The sequence below is a fragment of the Corvus kubaryi genome, unplaced genomic scaffold (assembly GCF_017639235.1).
Source record: "Corvus kubaryi isolate FWS band 111438036 unplaced genomic scaffold, C.kubaryi_AGA036_p1.0 138, whole genome shotgun sequence".
Lineage (NCBI taxonomy): Eukaryota > Metazoa > Chordata > Aves > Passeriformes > Corvidae > Corvus > Corvus kubaryi.
Window position 1 is genome coordinate 3,894,027 of NW_024580672.1, and position 21,798 is coordinate 3,915,824.

Consider the following 21,798-nt stretch of genomic DNA (forward strand, 5'->3'; position numbering starts at 1 on the left):
TTTCACTACATGCTGGATCTTTTACAGGAGTCGCTAAGTGGTAGAAAGGAGCTGTTCCTGTAGTGGATTTGGCCAAGAATTACACTCAGTTAATTAGGAGCAAATCTCCTATATCCTCATAGTGAGGGAGGCAGATGATCAGGGCAACAGAGGATGGAAATAGCTTAGATGCTACATCCCACTGTAATGCTCAGGCAGCACTAGCACAAAGGAGCAAAACAAAATAAAAATATGGGACTGTGCTAGAATTTAGAACCACTTACTCCAGTGAACACACAAGCAAAGGATATACTGGAAGCAGGAACACAAATTCTGTTAGCATTCAGAGAAATTAGCTCCTTAGTAGAGGTTGTTGATGCTCATTCAGAATTCCATCCCATGAGATGCTCACTGTTTAGGCCTCTGACACAGGGTTTAACACCTCTAGCAGAAGTCTGCACTGGATTTCTCTCACTTTACCTTCTGAGTTGCCTCCCTCTCAAGGCAAAGTTTTCCTAAATAAAGCGATTTAATAGATAAAGTAATTTTAAAGGAAGCACAGACCAGTGTACCAAAAGCAATAGAAGGCCAAGCCTGTATTCACTTTTTGGAAGAACGACAAACTGGAAATATATAGTGGGTTTTGCAGTTGTCTCTTCTGTGGTAGGTTCTCTTCTGGAACTATTTCCTTCTCACCAAGACTACCCTGTTTTTCTGGCACATGTAATGCCATTTCTTGAGAGAGGTGGATCTCAGATTCTCAAAAGCTTCTCATGACTACTCTCCAAGGTGAAAAGGAAGACCAAAAGGGAATTATACCAATATAACTACAGTAGTTTAGACCAGTAATGTATCTACAGATAATGTAAAACTGAACTTTCCTGTATGGGCAAATTTGAAGTAGTTGTAACTATCTAAATCCACTGTTCAACATTAGTCACCTTCTCACCCTGATATATGCATAATTCTGTTACAGTACATCTATGATTCTCTACAGAGTCTGCCTTGATTTTGCCAGATTTTTCTGTATTGACCCTTCTGAACAACAAATCCCATCTTCTAAAATGTTCCTGGCTCTCTGGAATTCAGCCTATTTCTCCTGAACTGGCAGGATGACTATTCATCAAGACCAGATGAAATATTAATGCTACCTCCACAGTGAAAGCCTAAAAGGAGTAGTTAACAGCAATCGCAATCATACCCAGAGCTAGTATAATAGTCAAGTTATAAGCTACAGGAATAAGATCAAGGAATTCCAGCAGATTTGCTTAAATCCTGTAAATCCGACTTAGGAGGGTAGAACAGCTAGTCAGCTTTTGTTTAATTCTTTCCCCACCACGCAATCACATACAGGTCTTTGCAGCAATTTCTTAACCAGTGTGCTCAACACCAGAAGTCAGATTTCTTTACTCCCCAGCAACAGCATCATGGGGTGGTACAAAGCCCAACTCAGAAAGAACAGTGCCGTTCCCTGTGGGTACCCACATGAACTATTAATGGAGTGATCCTCAATGTGAGCATATCACAGAATGCATTTAGACACCCAGCATAAGCTTAACGGTGAGATACAGGAAAATGGGCAGCAGCTGAAATTGTCAAGGACAATCAGTAACTGGAGGGTTTTTGGTTACAGCAAAAGAAGCAAAAGAATTGCTCAAGTACTTTTAAAGGAAGCACTGTAAAACCTGGGTGCACCTGAAAAGCATTGTTTCCTTCCTCTCAATAAATAAAAGGATTGGAAAACCTTAGCATAGTAATTTCAAGCTTATAGTAGACGTGTAAAAGGTTAGACAAAAACCCAAACAACTGAATTTGTGATGCTCACCATGAAGCAGTATAATCCAAAAATAGCTGTTCAGATTAGTGGGAGCTGTGCAAAATTTCAAAATAGAAAAAGGTATTAAGTGTCTCTATTACAGCCTCTTACGTAAGACTGTTCTTCACAGACACTAGAATTTGGTACCTTCAGCACAGGTGCTATCTTAAGAGATGCAAAACTATGCTTATATTCCAAGTTTTAATACGAAGAAAAATCATCATCAACTGAGGTGAATCAGTTCCTCACTCCCAACCTAGCTTGTATCCTCCAGAAACAGGAACAGCAAGTAGCATTCCTTTTCACAGTGTCTTCTGGACAGAAAATGCAAAATGTCATAGAACCAAAGTGTTTTCCCAAACTCAGATGGGGATATTGTATTCTTACTGACCCCAAGTCCTCTGGAAGACTCAATTATGCCATAATAGCAACAAAAGAACAAGCTACCCTGTGGATAATCTGCTAATGAGCCACTGTAAGTAACAGTTAAATGAAAATTGCTTCAGTAACTTGAAAGCATTCACCTGACCAAATTTTTTGTGATTCAGATACCAGCCTGGGGCTCCAGAGGACTCAGCTCCAGCAAACTCTACAGCTACCTGTGGGTAATCACACAGTATGTGCCTGACTCCCCTCTTACTCTGCTTTTTCAACACACCCAAAAGAATTACTGATATAAGTGGTTATAACACTTCTCCGAGACACTGCATTTTTCTCACCAACCAGGTACTGGTCCCAGGAACCTGCCTGTAGTTTTGTAGTACTGTAGTGGAAACACCACCCTCCCCACCCCCCCATCAAAACTAAAAATTAATTACATTATTTCAATTATCAGTCCATGCTTCAACTTTCTCTCCCCCTTTTAGTTTTTTTACCAAAAGACAATGAAACATTTTGTTGTAGATTATGAGTTGCCCAAGTCAAACACTGGTCTTGCTTTATTACAATACAGACAAAATAATCAAACTCATGTGGCACCATACCTGTCCCACCTGCACATCAGAGGGCCTAAACCACAAACTTCTGTGTTAAAATTATATTTGATACTTACCAATGTATAATGTATGTGTTGGTTCAACACAGCCTGGTTTTTGGTGGAGTGGAAGGAAAGCTGCTAGAAACTTCTATGTTCAGCACAGAGCAAATTGCTGAAGGCTCTGATAATGGGCAGGTTATTAGCCCAATTAGACAAGTTGGTAATGCCTCTGATGACATATTTAAGAAAGGAAAAACCAGGGGAAAAGTCTCTTTTCTTCTCCTGAGGGGTGGTGAGCCGGTCGCCAGGGCCCATCGCAGTGGGGGGGCCGTGTGCCCGGAGCCCTTCCAAGCCTGGGACCGTGTGCCCGGGGCCCTCCTGAGGCCAGGGCCGTGCAGCCAGGGCCGCCCGCACGGTGCCAGCAGGGACCACATGGCCAGCGATGAACATGGTGAACAATTCCCAATATGAAGTCCAGATGAAATCAACCTTTTCAGTGCAGCAAAGCTCTCAAAGAACTTTTCAACTGATGGAACTTGAGAACAAATGAACCTACAGACACCAACTTTCTCCAGAGTCAGAGAAAAGGGAAAAGTGAGGACACATTAAGAGAACCAACATAGTGGCACTGAGGTCAGTGAAAAGAAGGAGAGGGAGGAGGCGCTCCGGGTGTCGGAGCTAAGATTTTTTCTACAAGCCATGGTGAGGGCTATGGTACAACAAACTGTTTCCCTGTAATTCATGAGGTGCACAGGGGGATGCAGAGATCCACTTGCAGCCCCTGAGAAAGAGTGTCCACGCTGGAGCGAGGGGATGCTGAAAAGCTGTAATCTAGTAAGGAACAGAGAGAGAGAGGGGACCCTTTCTTCCAAACTAGAACAGCTCACCCCATGAACTAAAATGACCCACACTGGGCAGTTGTGGGAAGACTGCTTCACCCGTGGGAGGGACTCACGTTACAGCAGGTTCAGGCAGGACTGCTACACATGAAGTTGAAACCATGCTGGAAAAGTTTGCAGAGAACTATCTCCCATGCAAAGGATCCCACAGCACAGCAGAAGAAAGAAACTCTCTTCCTCATGCGTACCGGAAAAAGATTTTTAGGAAGTGAAAGACTGACCAAAATCACCTCATATTTTGTCTCCTTGGGTGGCTGGTGGAAAGAGAATGGGACTGGGAAGCAAAAGTGTTGTAAAGGTTTATTTTAGTTCTCATTACCCTTTTTACTTCTAATTCTGTTAATAAATTTTCTTTATACTGTTTAAGTTTTAAACCTGTTTTGCCTTAAAGTGTTTTTCCCCTAATCCTTAACTCACGAATTTTCAATTCCCCCTCCTCTTCTCAGCTATAGCAAAGTAAGTGGACAGTTTTTCGTGGGTGCCTGGCAATTAGCCAGTCTCAAAACCCTGACAATGCATTAACAAGGCTGGAGATTTCTTCTAAATTCTATAGCCTTTCTTTACAGCAGTGGGAATTTTAAACGTTTCAAGAGGCACCGAATTGTGTATAGACACATGTAAGAGTACAAGCCATGAGATTACTATCAATTTTAAGATGGCTCAGTGTTCGAGCCTGAAAACTTTTGGATAGCAGCTCCAGAGCTGGGCAAGAAACTTGCATGTGAGGAAGTCACCCCGTAAGGAAATGCATTTACATGTTTGCCTAGAAGGTTTTATTTAACAGTGATGACCCAAGTAGACTAGTTGAACAACACTGCAGAAATCCTAACACTGCAAGACCCAAGAGTCTCATGAACGAAATCAGCTGATACTCAAGATGGGTGGTTTTTGCTCTGGAATCAACAGCAGGGTCAAGATCCACAAACCACTTGACATCAAACAATCACTCAAGTTGACTTTCCTCTTTTTTGACAAAGACCCCAACTTTAATTGCTTGTCCACAGTCCCTTTCATAAAGTACATTATACATAACGGGTGATCTGAGGAAACCTCTTCAAGAGCTTGTTCACTTTGCTTGAAGGCAAGTTTCCCCTGGATGACAGGGTGTCCTCATTTTGATTCTTGTGCTCTTTCTGAAAGAGAAAAAAAACCCTCAAAATATTTACCTCCATTTATTTGCAGAGTTGATGCTCATTCCCAGAGACTACTACTAACTGTATGGGGATGTTTTTTTCAGAAAAATGCTGTTTCTTTAAGGAACACTTACCATAGCACTTGGCTCAATAATAACAAGCTGATGGCCTTCAAATAGTGCAATTAATGACTGACATCTTGCAAAGATTATATCCTCCCATATTCTTAGTTAATGATGATATAAACTTCTGGTAACAACTCAGATCTTTTACTTTCTGTTATTCTTTGATTTTTGTTTGATTCTTTGTCATCTACCAAATAAACTGGGGATAATTTTTCACTTATGCTGTCAAACAGCAACAGTAAATAACTATTTAAATGATGACACTGTTACTGAAAGAAAATGGAAACCTGAAACCAGTTTAAGGACAAGTTTAGTACATATACGTACCTTTAGTCTATTTTGAAAAATATTTTACTTCAAGTTATAATATAGTATTATTATAATATGTTAATATATAATACACAATCAGAAACCTCTGATTTCCAAACAGTATCAAATTTATTTTTCAAAAATGTCTAGCCTTCAAAGTCAGAAACAGGTTGGAAAAGACCTCCAAGATCATTAAGTCCAATTTTTGACCAATCACCACCTTGCCAACTGGACCGTGGCACTAAGTGACATGTCCAGTCATTTTCTGAACACCACCAGGGATGGTGACTCCACCATCTCCCAGGCCGGCCTGTTCCAATGTTTCAACACACCCTCAGTGAAAAAGTTCTTCCTGATGTCCAGCCTGAACCTCCCCTAGCACAGCTTGAGGCCATGTCCTCTTGTCCCATCACCAGCTGCCTGGGAGAAGAGACTGACCACCACCTGGCTACCACCTCCTTCCCGGTAGTTGTAAAGAGCAATAAGGTCTCCCCTGAGCCTCCTCTCCTCCAGACTAAACAACCCCAGCTCCCTCAGCTCGTCCTTGTAGGACTCTCTGGATCCTTCACCAGCTTAATTGCTCTTAGTTGCTCAAATGGGTCACAATCAAATTGTTCAGAGAACGTAATTCTTGCTGGCACACAAAAAATGACTGGAGGCTTCCTCCTTCCCTACTGCTAGCCTTTAAGAACATAAAAGGGGCCTTAATTACTTCTGCCTTTGCCACGCAGTCATAGAACATCCGGATCTCCTCGGTACAAGGTGCATCGTTGAAGTCATTCTGTTTCCAGCAGGCCATCATTACCGACATCTCCGTAATGCACGTAGCCTCTAGAAGGGAAAGAGACAACCAGAAATCTCAGGTGTTTGGGAATTCATGCTAACAGCCTCTACAGTGCATAAATCTCCAAAGAAGATGGGGTAGAGGCAGGTGAGGAAACGCAAAACTAAAGATCCCAGCTTTGCTTTAGGCAGAGAAGTTGTTGCTAACAGAAAGCAAACAGCTGCAGCCACCTAGCATCTGACTGAATTTTTAAAGTAAAGGCAATGCTAGGACGCAGCGTGCCTGACTCGCATACGACGCAAACTTAGGGCTGCAGTGTGAGAAAAAGATCCTTCCCACAGAACCGGGCGCGAATTCCATGGCCCAGACCGGCCCCTCCCCTCTGCTGCCCTGCGGAGCACAAGGCACGGCCGAGCCCCGCCAGCAGCGCGGCCCTTCCCGGGGCACAGCGGCGGCTCAGCTCCCGGGGCAGCGCTGGCGGGGCCGGGCCCAGCCTTCCCCTCGCCACCGCTCCCCGCCGCCGGGAGCTCACCTGTCAGCTGCTCCCGGCGGTTCGCCACCTGGTCGGCCAGCGCCAGCGGCCGGGGCGGGCGGAGCGCCGGGGGCCGCTTCTTGTTCCGCCACTGCCCGGACACCCAGCGCGCCACCCAAGCGGGGTACGCGGCCGCCGCCATGCCCGCCCGGAGCGCGGGGCGGAGCGGGGCGGAGCGGGGCGGAGCGGGGCCCGCCCTCCCCTGGCGCGGGAAGCCGCCCGTGGCGCAGCCGCCCGCTCCGCCCCCTCCTGCCCATCCGGCCAAGGACAGGCCACGGAAATCGAGTAACTCCCCACAGCTTCCGCCCTGCGCGCAACCATCCAGAAACTCCTTCTGCGGCAAAACTAACGAAGGAGCAAACACACTTCAGCCAGAGCAGAAGAAATCATGACTGTTTCAAGTAATTCAGATGGAATTAAAGGAATCACAGAATGGGCGAGGTTGGGATTGCACAGGATTGCATCCAGATAGTTCTGGAATACGTCCAGCGAGGGAGACGCCACAGCCTCTCTGGGCTGTTCCAGTGCTCGGCCACCTGCACAGTAAAGTTGTTCCTCATGTTCAGGTGGAACTTCCTGTGCATCAGCTTCTGCCCGTTGCCTCTTGTCCTATTGCCCAGCACCACAGAGAAGAGCCTGCATCCCTCCATCCTTTTGATGCTCTCCCCTCAGATACTAATAGACATGGATGAGGTCCCTCTCACTCGTCTCTTATCAAGTTCTTCTGCAACTGAATGGAAACTCTTCTTGGTACTTCAAACTCACATCATTTAGCTCTCAGCCCCTCATTTCTCTCCATTATATTACAGCTGGGTCTCCCCTGCATTGTTCCTACTGTTCCTTCCAAGCTGATACTGAAACTGCTGCTTTCAAAATGGCAGCATCATTCCCACAGCCTCATACTCAGTGGTGGAAAAAACCTCTTGTTCCCAGAAGCTTCTTCCCTAGGTCCTGGAAGTCCTCAACTCATCTGGCAGGTGCTCATGTCCCCAGCTGAAAAAGGCAGGCAATACAGAAGGCACAGGAACATTCCAAAGGCTGGGATACAAACAGGTCTCTTGCACAGCAAGACAAAGTAGATGCAGAAAAGTGAGGAGTTAAAACGCCAGACACTGGGGACGCAAAGCACTCAGATCCTTGTCGTGGAGCAGTTCCCGAATAAGCCATTTTACCACTGTATCCAGAACAGCTAAAGTTCTCTGACCATACAAAGAAGGCCAAATCAAAGATGCTTTTCTTTGCAATTTTTTTTTTATTTTATTGGACACAAATTTGGATTAAAATATATTCAACCTCCTAGACATAAAACCCAAAGGACTCCCCTTTGCCTAGTCAAGGAAGTTAACAAGACTTTAGAAATTCTGTTGAGCTAAACATCACCAGGCTTAAACAACAAAATTCTCAATGTGGTTACTAGAATTTACTGCTTCTGCTGACAATAAATCCTGGTATGTCCAATTTTATAATTATTTTTGTGTTATTTTTAAAATAGTATATACTTAGAGTTCAAATTAAAGAGTATGAGAAGACATTTTTCAAGTAAACAAAAGATTTCTTTAAGCACTCTTCTAGGCATAAATTTTCATCTCTTAAGGTACAAATTTTCTGGACGTTCTGAAACATTTTGGTAAGCAGGATGTTTCTCTATTTCCATTTTTTCCAAAAAGACAGGAAACAAACTATCCTTTGCGCTTGACTACCGGTAGAGAGGAAAGAAAACAGGCTGACATCTTCAAATTAGGCCAGAGGGCTTGCATTGTGCAACTCTAAACAATGGAGAATTTGCAAACCCAAGACAGGCACGTGAAACACGTTTCAGTATTCCAGTTCATGGGAGGTTCAGCTACTCTTGGTTTTGCCTCTTCTAGCTACCCTTACTTCCTACCTTACTTCTAGCTACCCACCTTCCCCTGCTGCATTTGCCTCCTGCAGTGCCTAACGAGATTGGCACAGAAATAGTAACAAGGAAAGACAAAAGTACGAAGACGTAAGAGAAGCTGAACTGCACTCCCTGTAAATCAGCCTCCTTTTTCCAAATTACATTAGCTAATGGTGGCAGCACGTTCGAGTCCTTTCACCTTCAAAAGCTGATCTCTCATTTAATTAATTCCAAGAAAAATGAGGTGGGGGAGGAGGGGAGGCTGAGAAATAGAAAGTCAAACTACACAAGGAGAATTGTAATAGCTTCCTGTTAGTTACTGCTGTCTGCATTAGAACTTTTTTTTTGGCATTCAGTCTGGTATTGGAGCATCAGCCTAAGCAATTCCTAAGCAGACAGAATAAGGTACATGACTGTGCCTGCACACACCAGGCAGAAATATCTGAAGCAGGACACTGTTTTATTATTAAACATTATTTTTTAGTATTACACATTAATTTTAAGGGAGAATGCAGAACTACAAAAGGGGTGTGTTACTCAATAGCCAAGTCTCTCCACAGCCTGCTTTTTCTCAGCTGATAGCACCAAGTCACTAATGAATGGAACAGAAATGCTGATTTTATTGGGACAGTCAGAAACCAGATTCCCTCAACACTGAACCCCACAGATGTTTCACTGTGACTCCTGAATGTACAACTATAAAAACCATGTAAAACTTTGACTTTCACTAATTAGCAGTTACAACTTTTTTCTTGTATCAACATATTTAAAGCTGAATCTTAGCTTGTGTTTCAGCTGATCAAAACCAAAAGGAACCACAGAGCTTAAACTATTAGTATTAGATTTGAAAAGAATATATATCACAACTGAATAAGGGCCACATATGATGCTACAGTAAATGCTATGCCACAATTAAATACAATGCTAACAATGCTGTGATAAAATACACCCTTAAAATGAGACTGTTATCTTAAATACCTCTTTAAGAGCTGAGAAATTACACCATGTATTCTTCACTTTCTGGTGGAACTATGTAAAACCTCCAGATACTGCCTAAAAATCAATTAGGGGATGAGGCTAAGAAATCAGTTCTTTTGGGAAAAAAGAATAGAGTTGATATCCATGTATTTTTGAACTGCATGGATCCAGCTTTCAGGTAAATTCTAGTATTCTCACACAAATTTATCTTGAATACACCAGTTCTTCTCATACCAGTTCATAAAGCTCTCACCTACCGTAATTTATTCTCATCTGTCTCACCCTGACCTCCTTAAACCAATTTAATTGGAGATGCCTTGAATTTAAAGCACTTCCACTTCAACTTAGTAGTGAAACTAACCAGTTTGCTAAGATTCCAGGTGGTTCAGACCTAACTCCTGCCTGCTGAGCTATTGTGTTTGGACAGTATTAGCACCTAATGCTCTCATTAGCACAATATATTCATGGACTCACAAGGAAAGATGTCACACCCCAACCCAACTCCAGCCCAGCCCTTATTCTATGCTATCTCAATCAGATCAGCTGCTCTGCATTTTTCTGTCTACCTGAGTAGTTCTGACCTGCCACCCCTAAGCCCTAACTCCCAGGATCTAGGAAATTCATCCCATTTCCACTGCAAATTACCTGTGCCTCCTTATTTGCTCAGAGATGCCACAAAGTATCATCATCTGCTCTGATCCATTCCAAGATCCCCAGAACCATCTCTAGCTGAGACACTTGCACATTAAATGGGTCTTTTCTGCAGTAAAGAATGTATTTAAGAGCACACAAATTAAGATGCTAGTGGTGTCAGAGCTCTGGAACAAATCCTGCAGCTCCATTCCTCTCCATCCTTCCTAATCCCTCTGCAGGGCCATCTATCTCTCACTGCCAGCTCTGAGACAATGAACCATAAAGAGAAGTACAATTTATTAAAGCCTGATGCAGGCTTTGGCTCAGTTAATCATATCACTAAAAGGATTTTGTCTCTGATTAATTTCACCCTGTCAGTAGAGGTCTCCAGGCAGAATGAAGGAACCTGCTACCCTGTATGTTTCCAATTGATGCAACTTCCCAGAAGGTGCCTGGAGATCCATCAATAACCTTAATTAAATACAACCGGATAGATGACAACTAATGGTTAAGGGAGTGGCTCTCTTGGGACTATGGCTGAAGAGTGTGTATGGCAGGACAGTAAGCCAGGCAGATGGCTGCTTGTCCAACACAGCAATGCCTGTTAAAACTCTGATGTCCTTGATGGCTGAGTTCCAATTCATTTATCCTGTTCCCAGTCCTTTAAGAGTTGTTCTTCCACACCACTTAAAACTACCCTCTGTCGAAGTGCAAGAGGGGCATTTCTGCTGTGATTCTCCTGCTGCTGCTGCACGTTGCAGACCATTTCCAGAGAAAGCAGCTCATTCTCCTTTCCCTCTGAACATATACATCCACTGTTTTTTGGTTCTCATTCTATTTACCAGACAGGACACAGAGATCTTTCAGTTTGAAAATTATTAGTGACTGAAATAAGAAAAGGCAACTCTTTTTGAACTCCTTTCGAGTTCTAGAAATCATCAATGTTAGGTATCAAATCAATATTCTTCAGTGAGGTTATATGCTTCTTACAAATTGCAGTCCTTGCTAAAGGACAGCAAACACAGACTACTAGTTCAGTAAATAAAATAAATAGGCAGCACTTGGTATCACAGAAGAATGAAACTGTGGCTCGTCCAATCAATGCAATGCATTGGACTGCTAGATTTTTAACCTTCAGTCAGACATTTGTTTCTCCTCTCTCACATCTCAGAGGGCACAAACTTATCCTAGCTTGTCAAGTCAATTCTGAGACACAGCATCAACAGAATCTACTGGGGTTTCATGTGAGCAGTAATGAGGAGATACTTATTTTTAGAACATTAATGCTAGTGAATAAAGCTATCCTGACAGCTCTGAAAGCCTCCCTCTAGTCACACAGTAAGCAGGCACAATGCATAAGCAGTGAAGCCACTCACCCTAGTCTGTAGGATCCTGCCAAAGCATTTACACAGGTAATCATCTTCAATATTTGGTATCTTTGATAAATTCCTGATAGTCTCAGTTTTTATGAATATGGGTACCTACACTGTAAGAAAATGATTGAGATAAATGTTGAATCTATCATGTTTAGTTTGAGTATCACATAGCCTTCCAGTAGTCACAATATGAGTGATGACATTCAGCCACCATCTAGCTGGTTTGGATTTAAAGCAGTGAAGTGAGAAATCCAGTTAGCAGCCAAGAACAGAAATCGGGAACCTTTTTCCAAAATAATAATGCTGCAGTGACCTTCCTCCTTGTCTGCATTCACACACTTGCATTAGTGGAAAGACAACTAGGAGGGTAAATTGAATTCACTTTGGCTAAGACTGGCAGTACTTGCTGGCGCTATATAGCAATCCTTTCAAACACATTATTAAGTAAATTAATTGCAAACTCTTCAGAGACCCAGCTTCTCCTCCTGTCTCCTCCAACAGGAGAGAATGAAAGTAAAGCCATGGTGGTAGAACCACCTTAACATTTTGCAGTCCTTGCTGTGCAGAGCAGTAGATGCTGTGAAGGTCAGTCGGCAGCCTCGAACACAACTGCAACCACAACTCCACCCACCTGAGGAGGATTACCACCTCACCTCTCCTGTCCCTGCAGAGTTTGCCTGGCACCTACACCAGGTATTCATACTATGAACTGAATAAATATTCCAGCCTTAATTCTTGCGTACCATACATAAAAAGTGAAATAAATTTACTATATTAATGGAGGCAACAGATACAAGGTTTATAAATCATGGAAGTACTGTGACACAGAGGAGGCAATAAAGCTAGTATGATCTATTGCTACAGAAAAAAACCACTGCAGATACAAAAGAAACAAGGCTTGGGTGAGCTTCACAGCTAATACTCATTATCGTTTGAGAAGTTCACCACCTCTAAGACTGTAAAAAATAGTTAAACCTAGGAAGACACTAAAAACTCAGAAGAGAAAGCTATGAAATGACTTGTGACTGAACTACAAACTGAAAGTTGTACTTTGAAAAACAGACAAAACCCATAGAATAACCGTAAAAAAGTTACTTTCAGATCTGTACTCCTTTCATACCCACGTTAAGAAGATAGGTGACGATCAGAAATACTCCTGTGCTTTGCAACAGTCATCAAGCTCAAAGCAACAGCCTTCTGTAGTACAGACACAGAGCAAAGCAACAAACAAGCCCTGCAGGACTAACAAAGTAACCTTGTTGGCTCTTGATTGTAATATACTGAGTACAGAAAGTATATAGTGGTGAAGGAATACTCGGCTGTGAATTAGCAAATGAACAATAAGGGCCCCAAGGAAGAAGTTTTTACCTACTTTGCTAGCTACTCTTCAGCTTGTACCACCATATTGTCAATGCTATTGTTAGTTGAGAAACATGCTCATGTTGCTGAGCAGGAAGACAAAATGGGGCTTTGGACATCACTCATCAGGTGCTGATGCACATACTTCTATTGGTACTTCCTCCTGTTACTCCTGTAAGGGCAATACATTAAATGTAGCATGTCTAATTTTGGCAACAGCAGATAAATTATAATAAAGACCTGGAAATTATTATAAATGCTGCACTTCTGGAAAATCTACTTAAATTACAGGATAAAATAGTAAAAGCAGCATGTGCTAATACCTGGTTCTTATTTTTAATGTTTAGTACAAAAAGCAAGATCACAATTTCTCCTCCTGGCTATTCCACCAAACACTTGAATAAGAAAATGTTTTGAGATATAGCTAATTAAGAGAATGCAGTTAAAGAAGACTGAATTATTTTCTATAGAGAAACATGAAATGAAGTAACTGAAGGCATTAATTAAAACAATTTACTTAAATATCATTAACTTGTTTAGCAGAAGTGAATATTCAGAACTAAAGCATCCTTACTTTATCTTAATTTACTTCTCAAGCACATGGTGGCCTCTTCAATCCTGAATACACATATCTGTAATTTTAATCTGGTTTGAGTAATCCGCTTTAACAATGAACTCAAGATATATTCTCTTAGGTACTCATGTCTCCTGAATAACTGGAAAAAAAGGAACTTAAACTGATAAATGCATTTTAGCTGAAGAACCACTTGTTACTATTATTAGAGAAGAGAGATTAAAAAACATTTTTCTCCTAAAAATAATTAGGTGAGAACAATGTACAGTGTATGCATTTTCTACATTTATAAAAATCCAGTGATAGTCATGGGTCTGAAGTCTTCACTGTCACGGTGCCCTGATTTTAACATGGCAATATTTTTATGTCACCTGAGAGCCAAACATTGAGATGATCGTTACCTACACTGGTATTATACCTATAATACCATCTCTGTAATGTTTTGAAGGGGAATTTGAGGGGAAAGAAAAAGATATTAAGTGATCCATGCAGCACTGAGCCATAGACAGTGACTTAATTAGGGAGAGAATGTAGATTCACTGCTGTTCCTAACTTTTACTGACAGACATCAGACTTCCCATAGCAAAGCATAAACTGCCTTACAAAGTCAAATTACCCAACAGACTGCAGACTTTCATTACCAACAATCTGTCTTAAGCACAGATAAACTCTGGCTCTTTAGTCAGTAGTTAACTTCTGAAGGAGGAGGGGAAATGGAGAAAGAAAATAGCTTTATACCATTAGAGACATCACTGCAATGTGGCCATATTTGCCTGTGCTTTTAAACCTGTGACACTAATATTTGCCTGTGCTTTTAAACTAGTTTCCCTCCACTGCAAGAACAATTATTTCAGAAAGACACCCACTATGGCAGGGACCAGTGGAGTTTATTTATACCTGTAAGCAATACAGGCTACACAGCAAGGAAGATCTATCCACATGTTGTCACTTAGGAACTCTGGTCACAGACCAGGATCACAATGTGTTAAGATTTGGCAGACATACAAAATGATCTCAGTGCACCTGGTTCTGATCACCCATTTCAGCATACAAAGACTTCAAGACTTTCATCCAAACTGCAGAGACCACTGGAAAGGCACCATTGTTAAAATGTATTTGTCTTTGCAGAAAGCTGCACATACTCAAAAGGAAAATATCCAAGGCCTCTGAATTGCTAGCATTAAGGAGATAACAATAAGTCAAGATTGCAGATTTCGGATTTGATGGAAACTTAAAAGAACCAAAGCATACAAATTTTATTTTGCTCTACACAATACCAGGTAATACACTTTCTGGTGTGAAATACTTCATTGAAAGTTGCAACTTAAATAATTTGTTTTCCCATCCCATTGTACATATCATCTGCTAAGTCAGCAAAAGAGGAAAATTAGGCAGAGAGTAAAGTGACCTGCCCATACATATTCAGTTACCTTGAAAAGGAGGAGTATCTGAGGCATGTTACTTGGGGAGAAGAGACTTTATTGCAGCAATTTCATAAGGCACAACTGCTCTTCACAGATGTGTATTTTGAATTCCCTCACTGGAAAAGCCATTTGTTAATAGCAGCTAAAAGTAATGAAGAGAATATGTGACTGATTAAATACTTTAAAAGCCAGTATTTTGAAGACTTAAAAAATCCCTGAAATAACTTAGGGCACTTGAGCAAAAACCTGAAGTCATGTAAGACACAATGTAAGTATAGCAAATGCAAAAGGAGAGTAAATTCCTCTTTTGCCCCCACATGTTGACACCTGCAAGTCAGGAGTGGCTTCACACCACAGAGCTGAAACTCAAAGCAGTTGCTAACATTTCCACTGCTGAAATCCAATCATAACAGAAACTTACTCAATTCATGCACCAGGAAAGATTGTCTCTGTGAGAGGTTTTTTGGTTTTGTTTTTTTCAAGGCAAACATTTGAAGTGAGGTAAGAATTCACAGTCTCAACTTTCAATGCAATTTTCAAATCAAGCTCTTACAAAGATGGGTCAGTGTTGCCTTGTCCTCTTGAGAAAAATCTCATGCATATAGTCCCAAAATCTTCCCTGATGAGACTCATTACGATGAATCATAGCAGTGAGGGCCTCACCCTGATCAAGACTTTGCCAATAATCCAGTAGCCACATTTCTTTCCAACTGAAACAAAAAAAGACACCATCACAAACAATTAAAAAAAAAACAAATTAGTCTGTAGCTGTAATAGTACTGAAACTATATTTTTCTTTCCCTTAAGAGGAAAATAGGCCCAGAGATGGTCATAACAAAGTATGTTGTTACTGTGCTACTGTGCTCCAAGTCATTTAAAGAAACTTGCTTTGAATATTCTCTACAGCAAATGTAAGTTCACTGTTAGCTTTATAACATTCTAGAAATATCAGCATATACTGTAATGTTAACTACAGAGACTAAATTACTAATTGTAGAGAATAAAAACTTTTATTAAAATAAAATCTATCACACAGTCATTGTATTATTTTGAGAGTAGCTTTCCCTGGCCAGTATGCATATAACAGCCTAAAAATCAAATTTTTTTTCAGATAATCCATTTTAAGAATTACAAACTCAGATTACACATGACAAACATCATTACATTCCTCAACACAGATTCTATTCTTTATCTCCAGACTACGTGTTTGAGTATGGGCTGTCTCTTCTTCAGTGCATAGAGTCTCAAACTTTTCATAGTACAGACTGTATCACTGCAAATTTCAGCAATTCTCTTCCAGTTCGTGATCACAGGGACTATTTCTCTCACTTGTGTTATATCAAGGTATGCCAATTATTTCTCTCTTCTCCATTATTTCTGCTACCCAGAAACAAAACACAGATTTGGGAGAAAAGGACCAAATATGTTGCTCTTTATAATATATGCACATGAATTACCCAATACTTGTTAGCTTATATACAGAATTTTTTGCTGCTTCTCTCTCCAAATCAGAGAAATAAGTACAGTGGTTCCTGCCTTCCCTCTGTACACCATACACTGAATCCTGTGTGACTGCACTGCCCAGAAGCAGATCTTGCCCACCACTCCAGGAAGGCTGAAAGAAATGCACAACACATCCCAGTGGCTGTCCTTGTGGAGTGGCAAACAGCTTGTACACGATACCATCAGCTTCTGTGGTCAACAGCATCACCTGTGATGGCTCATTTCTGCAGAGCACACCAACACAGATCTCAAAACAAAGCTTTTAACACAGATTCCAATGTGAAGGATCATAGACAGAGGCTTACTTCTGCTTTAAAAAATAAATATCTGCCAAAAGGTTCCTTTGTAAAATGCACCACTTGGATGCACTGTGAGATCACATTGCCTACCAGTTAAATTCATTAACCTTTGTTCAAGGACTGCCAACATGAGTTACTTGCTTTTCACAGCACTGAATAAGGGCACATGTTTGGAAAATGAGTCTACTTGCATGAAGTACCAGATCTAAGACTAAGTGGCAGCAGGGAACAGAAGAAAAGAAAACATTTTCCAGATGAACTCTACAGAAACAACACTGAAAGGAATTCCAATATCCAAGTGAAGACTTTATTGAAAGTAATTTTAAATTACTGCTGTTCTTCTTTCAAGAAAATAATTTCACTCTAATTCTGTAAATTGGGAAATATCCGTATCCCAGGATGAACAGGAGCGTACAAATCACCAGAAACTACCAACTACAGACACCTGAAACGTTATTACCACGAGATACAGATCTATCTTTAATCCTGGATGATAATGGGATTTTACTGCAAGGGCCATCCTACAGTGTACACTTGGAAAATCTGATACACTGTTAATGTTTTTTCTCATCAAAACTAAACTGTGACATCAACATAAAATGGAACTAGCAAAACCGTGATGGTTTCACAGTTCCTTTATCAAAGGCACACACAGATAAAAACCACAGATAAAAACTTATAGTAACTGGAAAGAAATTGTCACATAGTGTTCTTATAGTTACATTCTCAAACATCCTACTTTTGGAAAATGAACCCTTATCAATGAAACAAACCAAACATTTCTCTTACAACGATGGGAGTTTGAGAATAACTAGAGATTCTGGTTTCTCCTAAACAGATATTATACTCAGCAGCAGCACTACAACTCACTATTTTCTGTACAAAGCAGCTAAGAATTCAATAGATTGTAGTGACTGACCATAATCTGACACCTACAACTGCTTGTTCTACAGCCTTTTTCCTTAAGCTCACTTGGGTGTGAAACCCAGCAGTCCAAATGCAAGTGAGGCTGCAAGCATAAGGATTTAGAAACCACATCTCCGCACATACAGCTGAAGGCACTGCACAGAGAGACATTCTGATTGCTGCAGCATTTCGTCAATTCAGCACAGCTACCAACCCTATAAACAAATTACATCTGGGAGTCAGGGTTACAGAGCATGCAAATGCATAGTGTAACCTTTCTGTAATTGGGTACATGCTCTAAAATAAACTCCTTTGTTGTCCTCTGAGTTCAGAAGGCTCCAGAACTACAAGTCACAGTGTGTGTTTGCAGGCAGACCTTGCATGTTGCATATAGTCTATCACATGTATCCCCACTAGATCTGTGTCATTTTTCCACAATAATGTTTTCTGAAGTAACAAAACACTCCATTGACTAGCTCAGTAGGCAATCATCTAAATTGATCACACTGTTAAATAACATTACTGTCAAACTCAGACAAAATATGGGCATGTTTAGCTAATGCTTTGATGGCAATTTTATGCTATTGTCACACTACTTAGAATTTTAAGTAATCATGTTCCATTTTGCAAATAAAAATGGTTAAAGCTTAGAAGCTTATCAGATAGAAACCACTGTACTTCACAGGAGATGCCCATGATCATGCCTTGGAAGCTACGGGCACATATCTTTATAAAGTCAATAGCAGTGAATATAAAAGCTTCCCTGGAACAATTTTTCCAGACACATCTCATGACTGCAAATGGGGAGCATAACAGTGAGACATGGAAACTTCCATAGGATGAAACTGTAGCTTGAATTATGGACCAGCTGTTCAAAACTCCCTGCTGATGACCCCTGAGAAGAATGATGGAAACACCTGAGCCTGCAAGTGGCACTGGCAGCCACTCCGTGTGTGCCTTCACAGGTACTTCTCTACTGCCACCTGATGCTCACACAAGAGAAAATCTATGGAAAAGTAGGAATACTTCTACAGAGTAGGGTGCTGTGTAGCACACTACAAGGAAAAAAACCCATTTTGCTACTGAGACAAGGCATTACTATAAAAAACCTCCAGTAAATCAGTCAACCAACAGAAAACAAGGGATAAGAAGCTACTCAGTCTATTCTCTGTCCTGCACAGTCCCTCTCCTAAATAAGAGGGCTGGCACCCTTGAACACTGGCCAGAGTTTTGTCACATGAAACAGCATTAAGTCTTGTATTCTGTGTGAGCCTAATTTCTGCTCTGAAGTCTACAGGAGTCAACCAGGCCTGCACTGAACATTGGCAACCCCATTCTTAACGCAGTACTTTGTGAGGAGGTATAGAGCTGCTTTTGCCTCAGGGCTGCCAAGTGCTTTACCATCACTGTACTGAAAAACAACCCTCCCCCAAGCAAAAAGGCTAAGATAGAGAGAGAGGACAACCACATTGCCTGAAGTCACAGAGCATTTTAACAGAATATAGCGAGTGTCTTGAACTCCTCTTTCAACTGCTACCACCACTGTCCAAGCCTCTTGGTCAGCCTCAGTTGAGTACTCAGTTCAGTATTAGCAGAACTCCTACACCACCCACAAGACATAATATATAATGTAACTGGAGATGGAACAAGAGCTCCTTTAAGTACAAAGCATTATTAAACCTACAGCTCCTGTTATTTGAAGCTTTTTTTCCTTCAAAAAGCATAGTATTGGCACATTACCTGTCTCCCTCAGAGAGGTCTTCAACACTTCCAAACCCAGGGGTTGGCACAGGACATCCCATATGCTTGAACTGAGCTATTTGAGGTCTGGGAGCTGGAATTTTCCCACGAGACTTTTTGTGTTCCTGCTCCTCTTTGACCCGCGTGTTCTCCTTGTCACAGATGAAACACTCAAAGCCATTCAGGTAATTGGGCAGAGTCATGTCATTCACACCCCACTCCCGCTTCTCCAAACTCTCTAGCAAGAATTGGTTTTTGATTCCATCAACGTTTTTGTACTCTAGATACTTCAAATATTCCTCTCCATTCTTGTCCAGGAAATCAAGATACTTTGCCAGCTCTTGGGGGCTGTCAAAGTCATCTATAAGAATGATGGAGAGGTTGTTTGGCATCCAGTCTCGCACAGCTGGGGAGCCCCGGTACACTGGGACAGCACCCAAGTGCATGGGACGCCACAGCTTCTCTGTCATGTAGTCATCACATATGGCATTCTCCAAGGCCAGATGAAACTTGTACCTGGCAATAAAAGTCATGAATTCAGAATCTTCTGTAGTGGCTGTAGAAGTGTCTCTCAGTCGCTCACTGGGAAGCTCACGGTTATGCAGGCATTTCCCATAGGAGTCAACCTAAAATAACAAACAGCATCTTTACAAAGTGATCTGTTCCCCTGGAACTTGTTTTCAGACCTAGCAGTTCTTGTAAAATTCCTAACTTGGATCAGTTCGTAGCTACCTTAATTGAGCTTCACTTTCACTCAAAGTTTTTTCCCTTGTGACTATTCCTAGAGTTCCAGTTCTCCCAGCTTTAGAGGAAACCAAGTGCTGTTTCAGAAGCAACATTAGCCACACTACAGACTGAGGGGTGAGGGGAGCACACAGATGCCACCCAAAAATGTATTTACTACCGGATAAATCAGAAACAGACAAGTAAGGAACAGCATTCTCTATGTCAGTTTAAACATCCCCTTTCTACTTAACAGAGACTCAGTGCTCTTCCAAACAGTTATTAGACGTAGTTCCAGCCAATCTCAGCAGGCTGACAAAATTTTTCCATTTGTTAGACTGAGAAAAACTGATGCACGGAGCTAAAAGAATACTGTCTAAAAATGCGAGACAATATGCTTAAACTGGAACCTGCATCGTACTTTAACAGAACAGTCATTTTAAAAAATTCTTTTGTCTTTGCTTCACTACTCAGTACATGATAACCTTGCACAATAACTGAATCATGACCAATAGAAATAATAGAAACCACTAGAAAAACATGTTTCTGGCAAGTCTAAAACCAGTTTTTTTTAAAAAAATCAATCTAATATCCTTCAAGCTTTTTAAGAGAAAAAAATGCAGTATGCTTTTTTCCTGCTTGGAAAAAACTACACTATTTTATTTTATGAAGCTACTCACCATCAGCTGTACCATAGCAGTACAAGGCATCACAGAAACAATACGGTCCTACCACAGCACAGGTAAGGAGCAGATTCTCAAAACGGAGCAACCTGCCTTTTAACTGCACTCCTATACTTTCAAATAGGAGTGAGGCTTGTAAATGGACAGCCTTCCTGTATGCTAACTTCAAAGTCCAGAGATTTCAGCACCTTCTTGCACAAGACTGAGCTCATTCAGGCTTTGCCCAGCTTGTGACTGGTCCCGAGTCTGGCCAACTCCGTAACTAACATCTGCATCAGGCCTACCTACTGACATGCGGTGTAGTCTAGATCACGCTTTGGGAAGGAATACAACTAGTTTTTCTGTCCAGCTTGTAGTCAGCATGCATCCCGTTATGATTCGTGTCTTGGCTAAAAACAAGGACAAACAAACCCCATTAAAACGAGGCGGTAGAGGGGGGCAGCCGGGTGTTCCCAGCTCCGACAGCAGCACTACGCCACAGCTTCCCCCTGGACTCGGCCCACCTACCTGGATGTACTTCATGAGCTCCCGCACGTAGCGGTCCCTGTCCGAGGGCACATCGCAGTGGGACTGCATGTACAGCACCGGGCCGTAGCCCTTCCGCCGCCACGCGTCCTTCTCGGCCAGGGCCACGGCCGGGGCCCGCAGGTAGCCGGTGCCAGGCAGCCACTGCAGCGTGAGCGGGTAGTCGGACTCCCGGCGGAAGGTGGCCGTGTAGTTGAAGAGCCGGATGCCGGGCGAATGCGAGAGCACGTAGTTGTTCATGGGGGACTCCTCGTGGAAGAGCGCCCAGGTCTGGTGGGGCAGGCGGGGCAGCGGTGCCTCGTACGCCCTGAAGTCGGTGCCGTAGAAGATGAGCGCCTTCGTGCGGCGGTGCCGGGCCACCCGCCGGCTCCGGGTGACGAGGCAGGAGCCGCGCCGGCAGTCGATGCGCTCCGTGTCGCCGGGGAAGTGCGGGAAGAGGCTCCCGCTCCACCACAGCAGGATGGGCAGCGCCTTGTTGCTCCGCGTGTCGTTGTTGCCGGGCCCGCGGTACGACGCGGCGGCGACGAAGGCCGCGCCCGGCGGGACGGCGTCCTGCGCCCACCCCTCCGCCCCGCACGGCTCCGCCAGCCCCTCCGCGGCCAGCGCGGCCCCCGCGCCCCAGGCCAGCGCCAGCGTCACCCAC

The 21,798-nt window shown here is 42.4% G+C and overlaps 2 protein-coding genes across 2 annotated transcripts in view; both read right to left on the reverse strand.

Annotated features, from left to right (window-relative positions):
* Positions 1-4,420: 4,420 nt before the first annotated feature.
* On the reverse strand, positions 4,421-6,728 carry CHCHD1 (coiled-coil-helix-coiled-coil-helix domain containing 1). Its single transcript, XM_042018679.1, has 3 exons — positions 6,554-6,728; positions 5,950-6,068; positions 4,421-4,803 (listed from the first exon to the last, which is right to left on the reverse strand). The coding sequence occupies exons 1-3, from the start codon at positions 6,693-6,695 to the stop codon at positions 4,693-4,695; spliced, it is 372 nt and encodes a 123-aa protein (XP_041874613.1). The 5' UTR covers positions 6,696-6,728; the 3' UTR covers positions 4,421-4,692.
* Positions 6,729-14,222: 7,494 nt separating this feature from the next.
* The window catches only part of FUT11 (fucosyltransferase 11), an 8,365-nt gene continuing 789 nt past the window's right edge, over positions 14,223-21,798 (reverse strand). Inside the window, 3 exon segments of the mRNA XM_042018680.1 lie at positions 14,223-15,486; positions 19,225-19,850; positions 21,138-21,798. The exon segment at positions 21,138-21,798 is cut by the window's right edge and continues 18 nt beyond it. Of these exon segments, the coding sequence (XP_041874614.1) occupies positions 15,339-15,486; positions 19,225-19,850; positions 21,138-21,798 (1,435 nt within the window). The 3' untranslated portion in view covers positions 14,223-15,338.

Bases quoted from the DNA above. Each gene is read 5' to 3' on its own strand.
- CHCHD1 (XM_042018679.1), bottom strand. From the start codon at position 6,695: ATGGCGGCGGCCGCGTACCCCGCTTGGGTGGCGCGCTGGGTGTCCGGG. The intron at 6,069-6,553 runs GTGAGCTCCCGG...TTTCCCTTCTAG, and splicing joins CCGCCGGGAGCAGCTGACAG to AGGCTACGTGCATTACGGAG. The intron at 4,804-5,949 runs GTAATTAAGGCC...TTTCTCTTTCAG, and splicing joins ACTGCGTGGCAAAGGCAGAA to AAAGAGCACAAGAATCAAAA.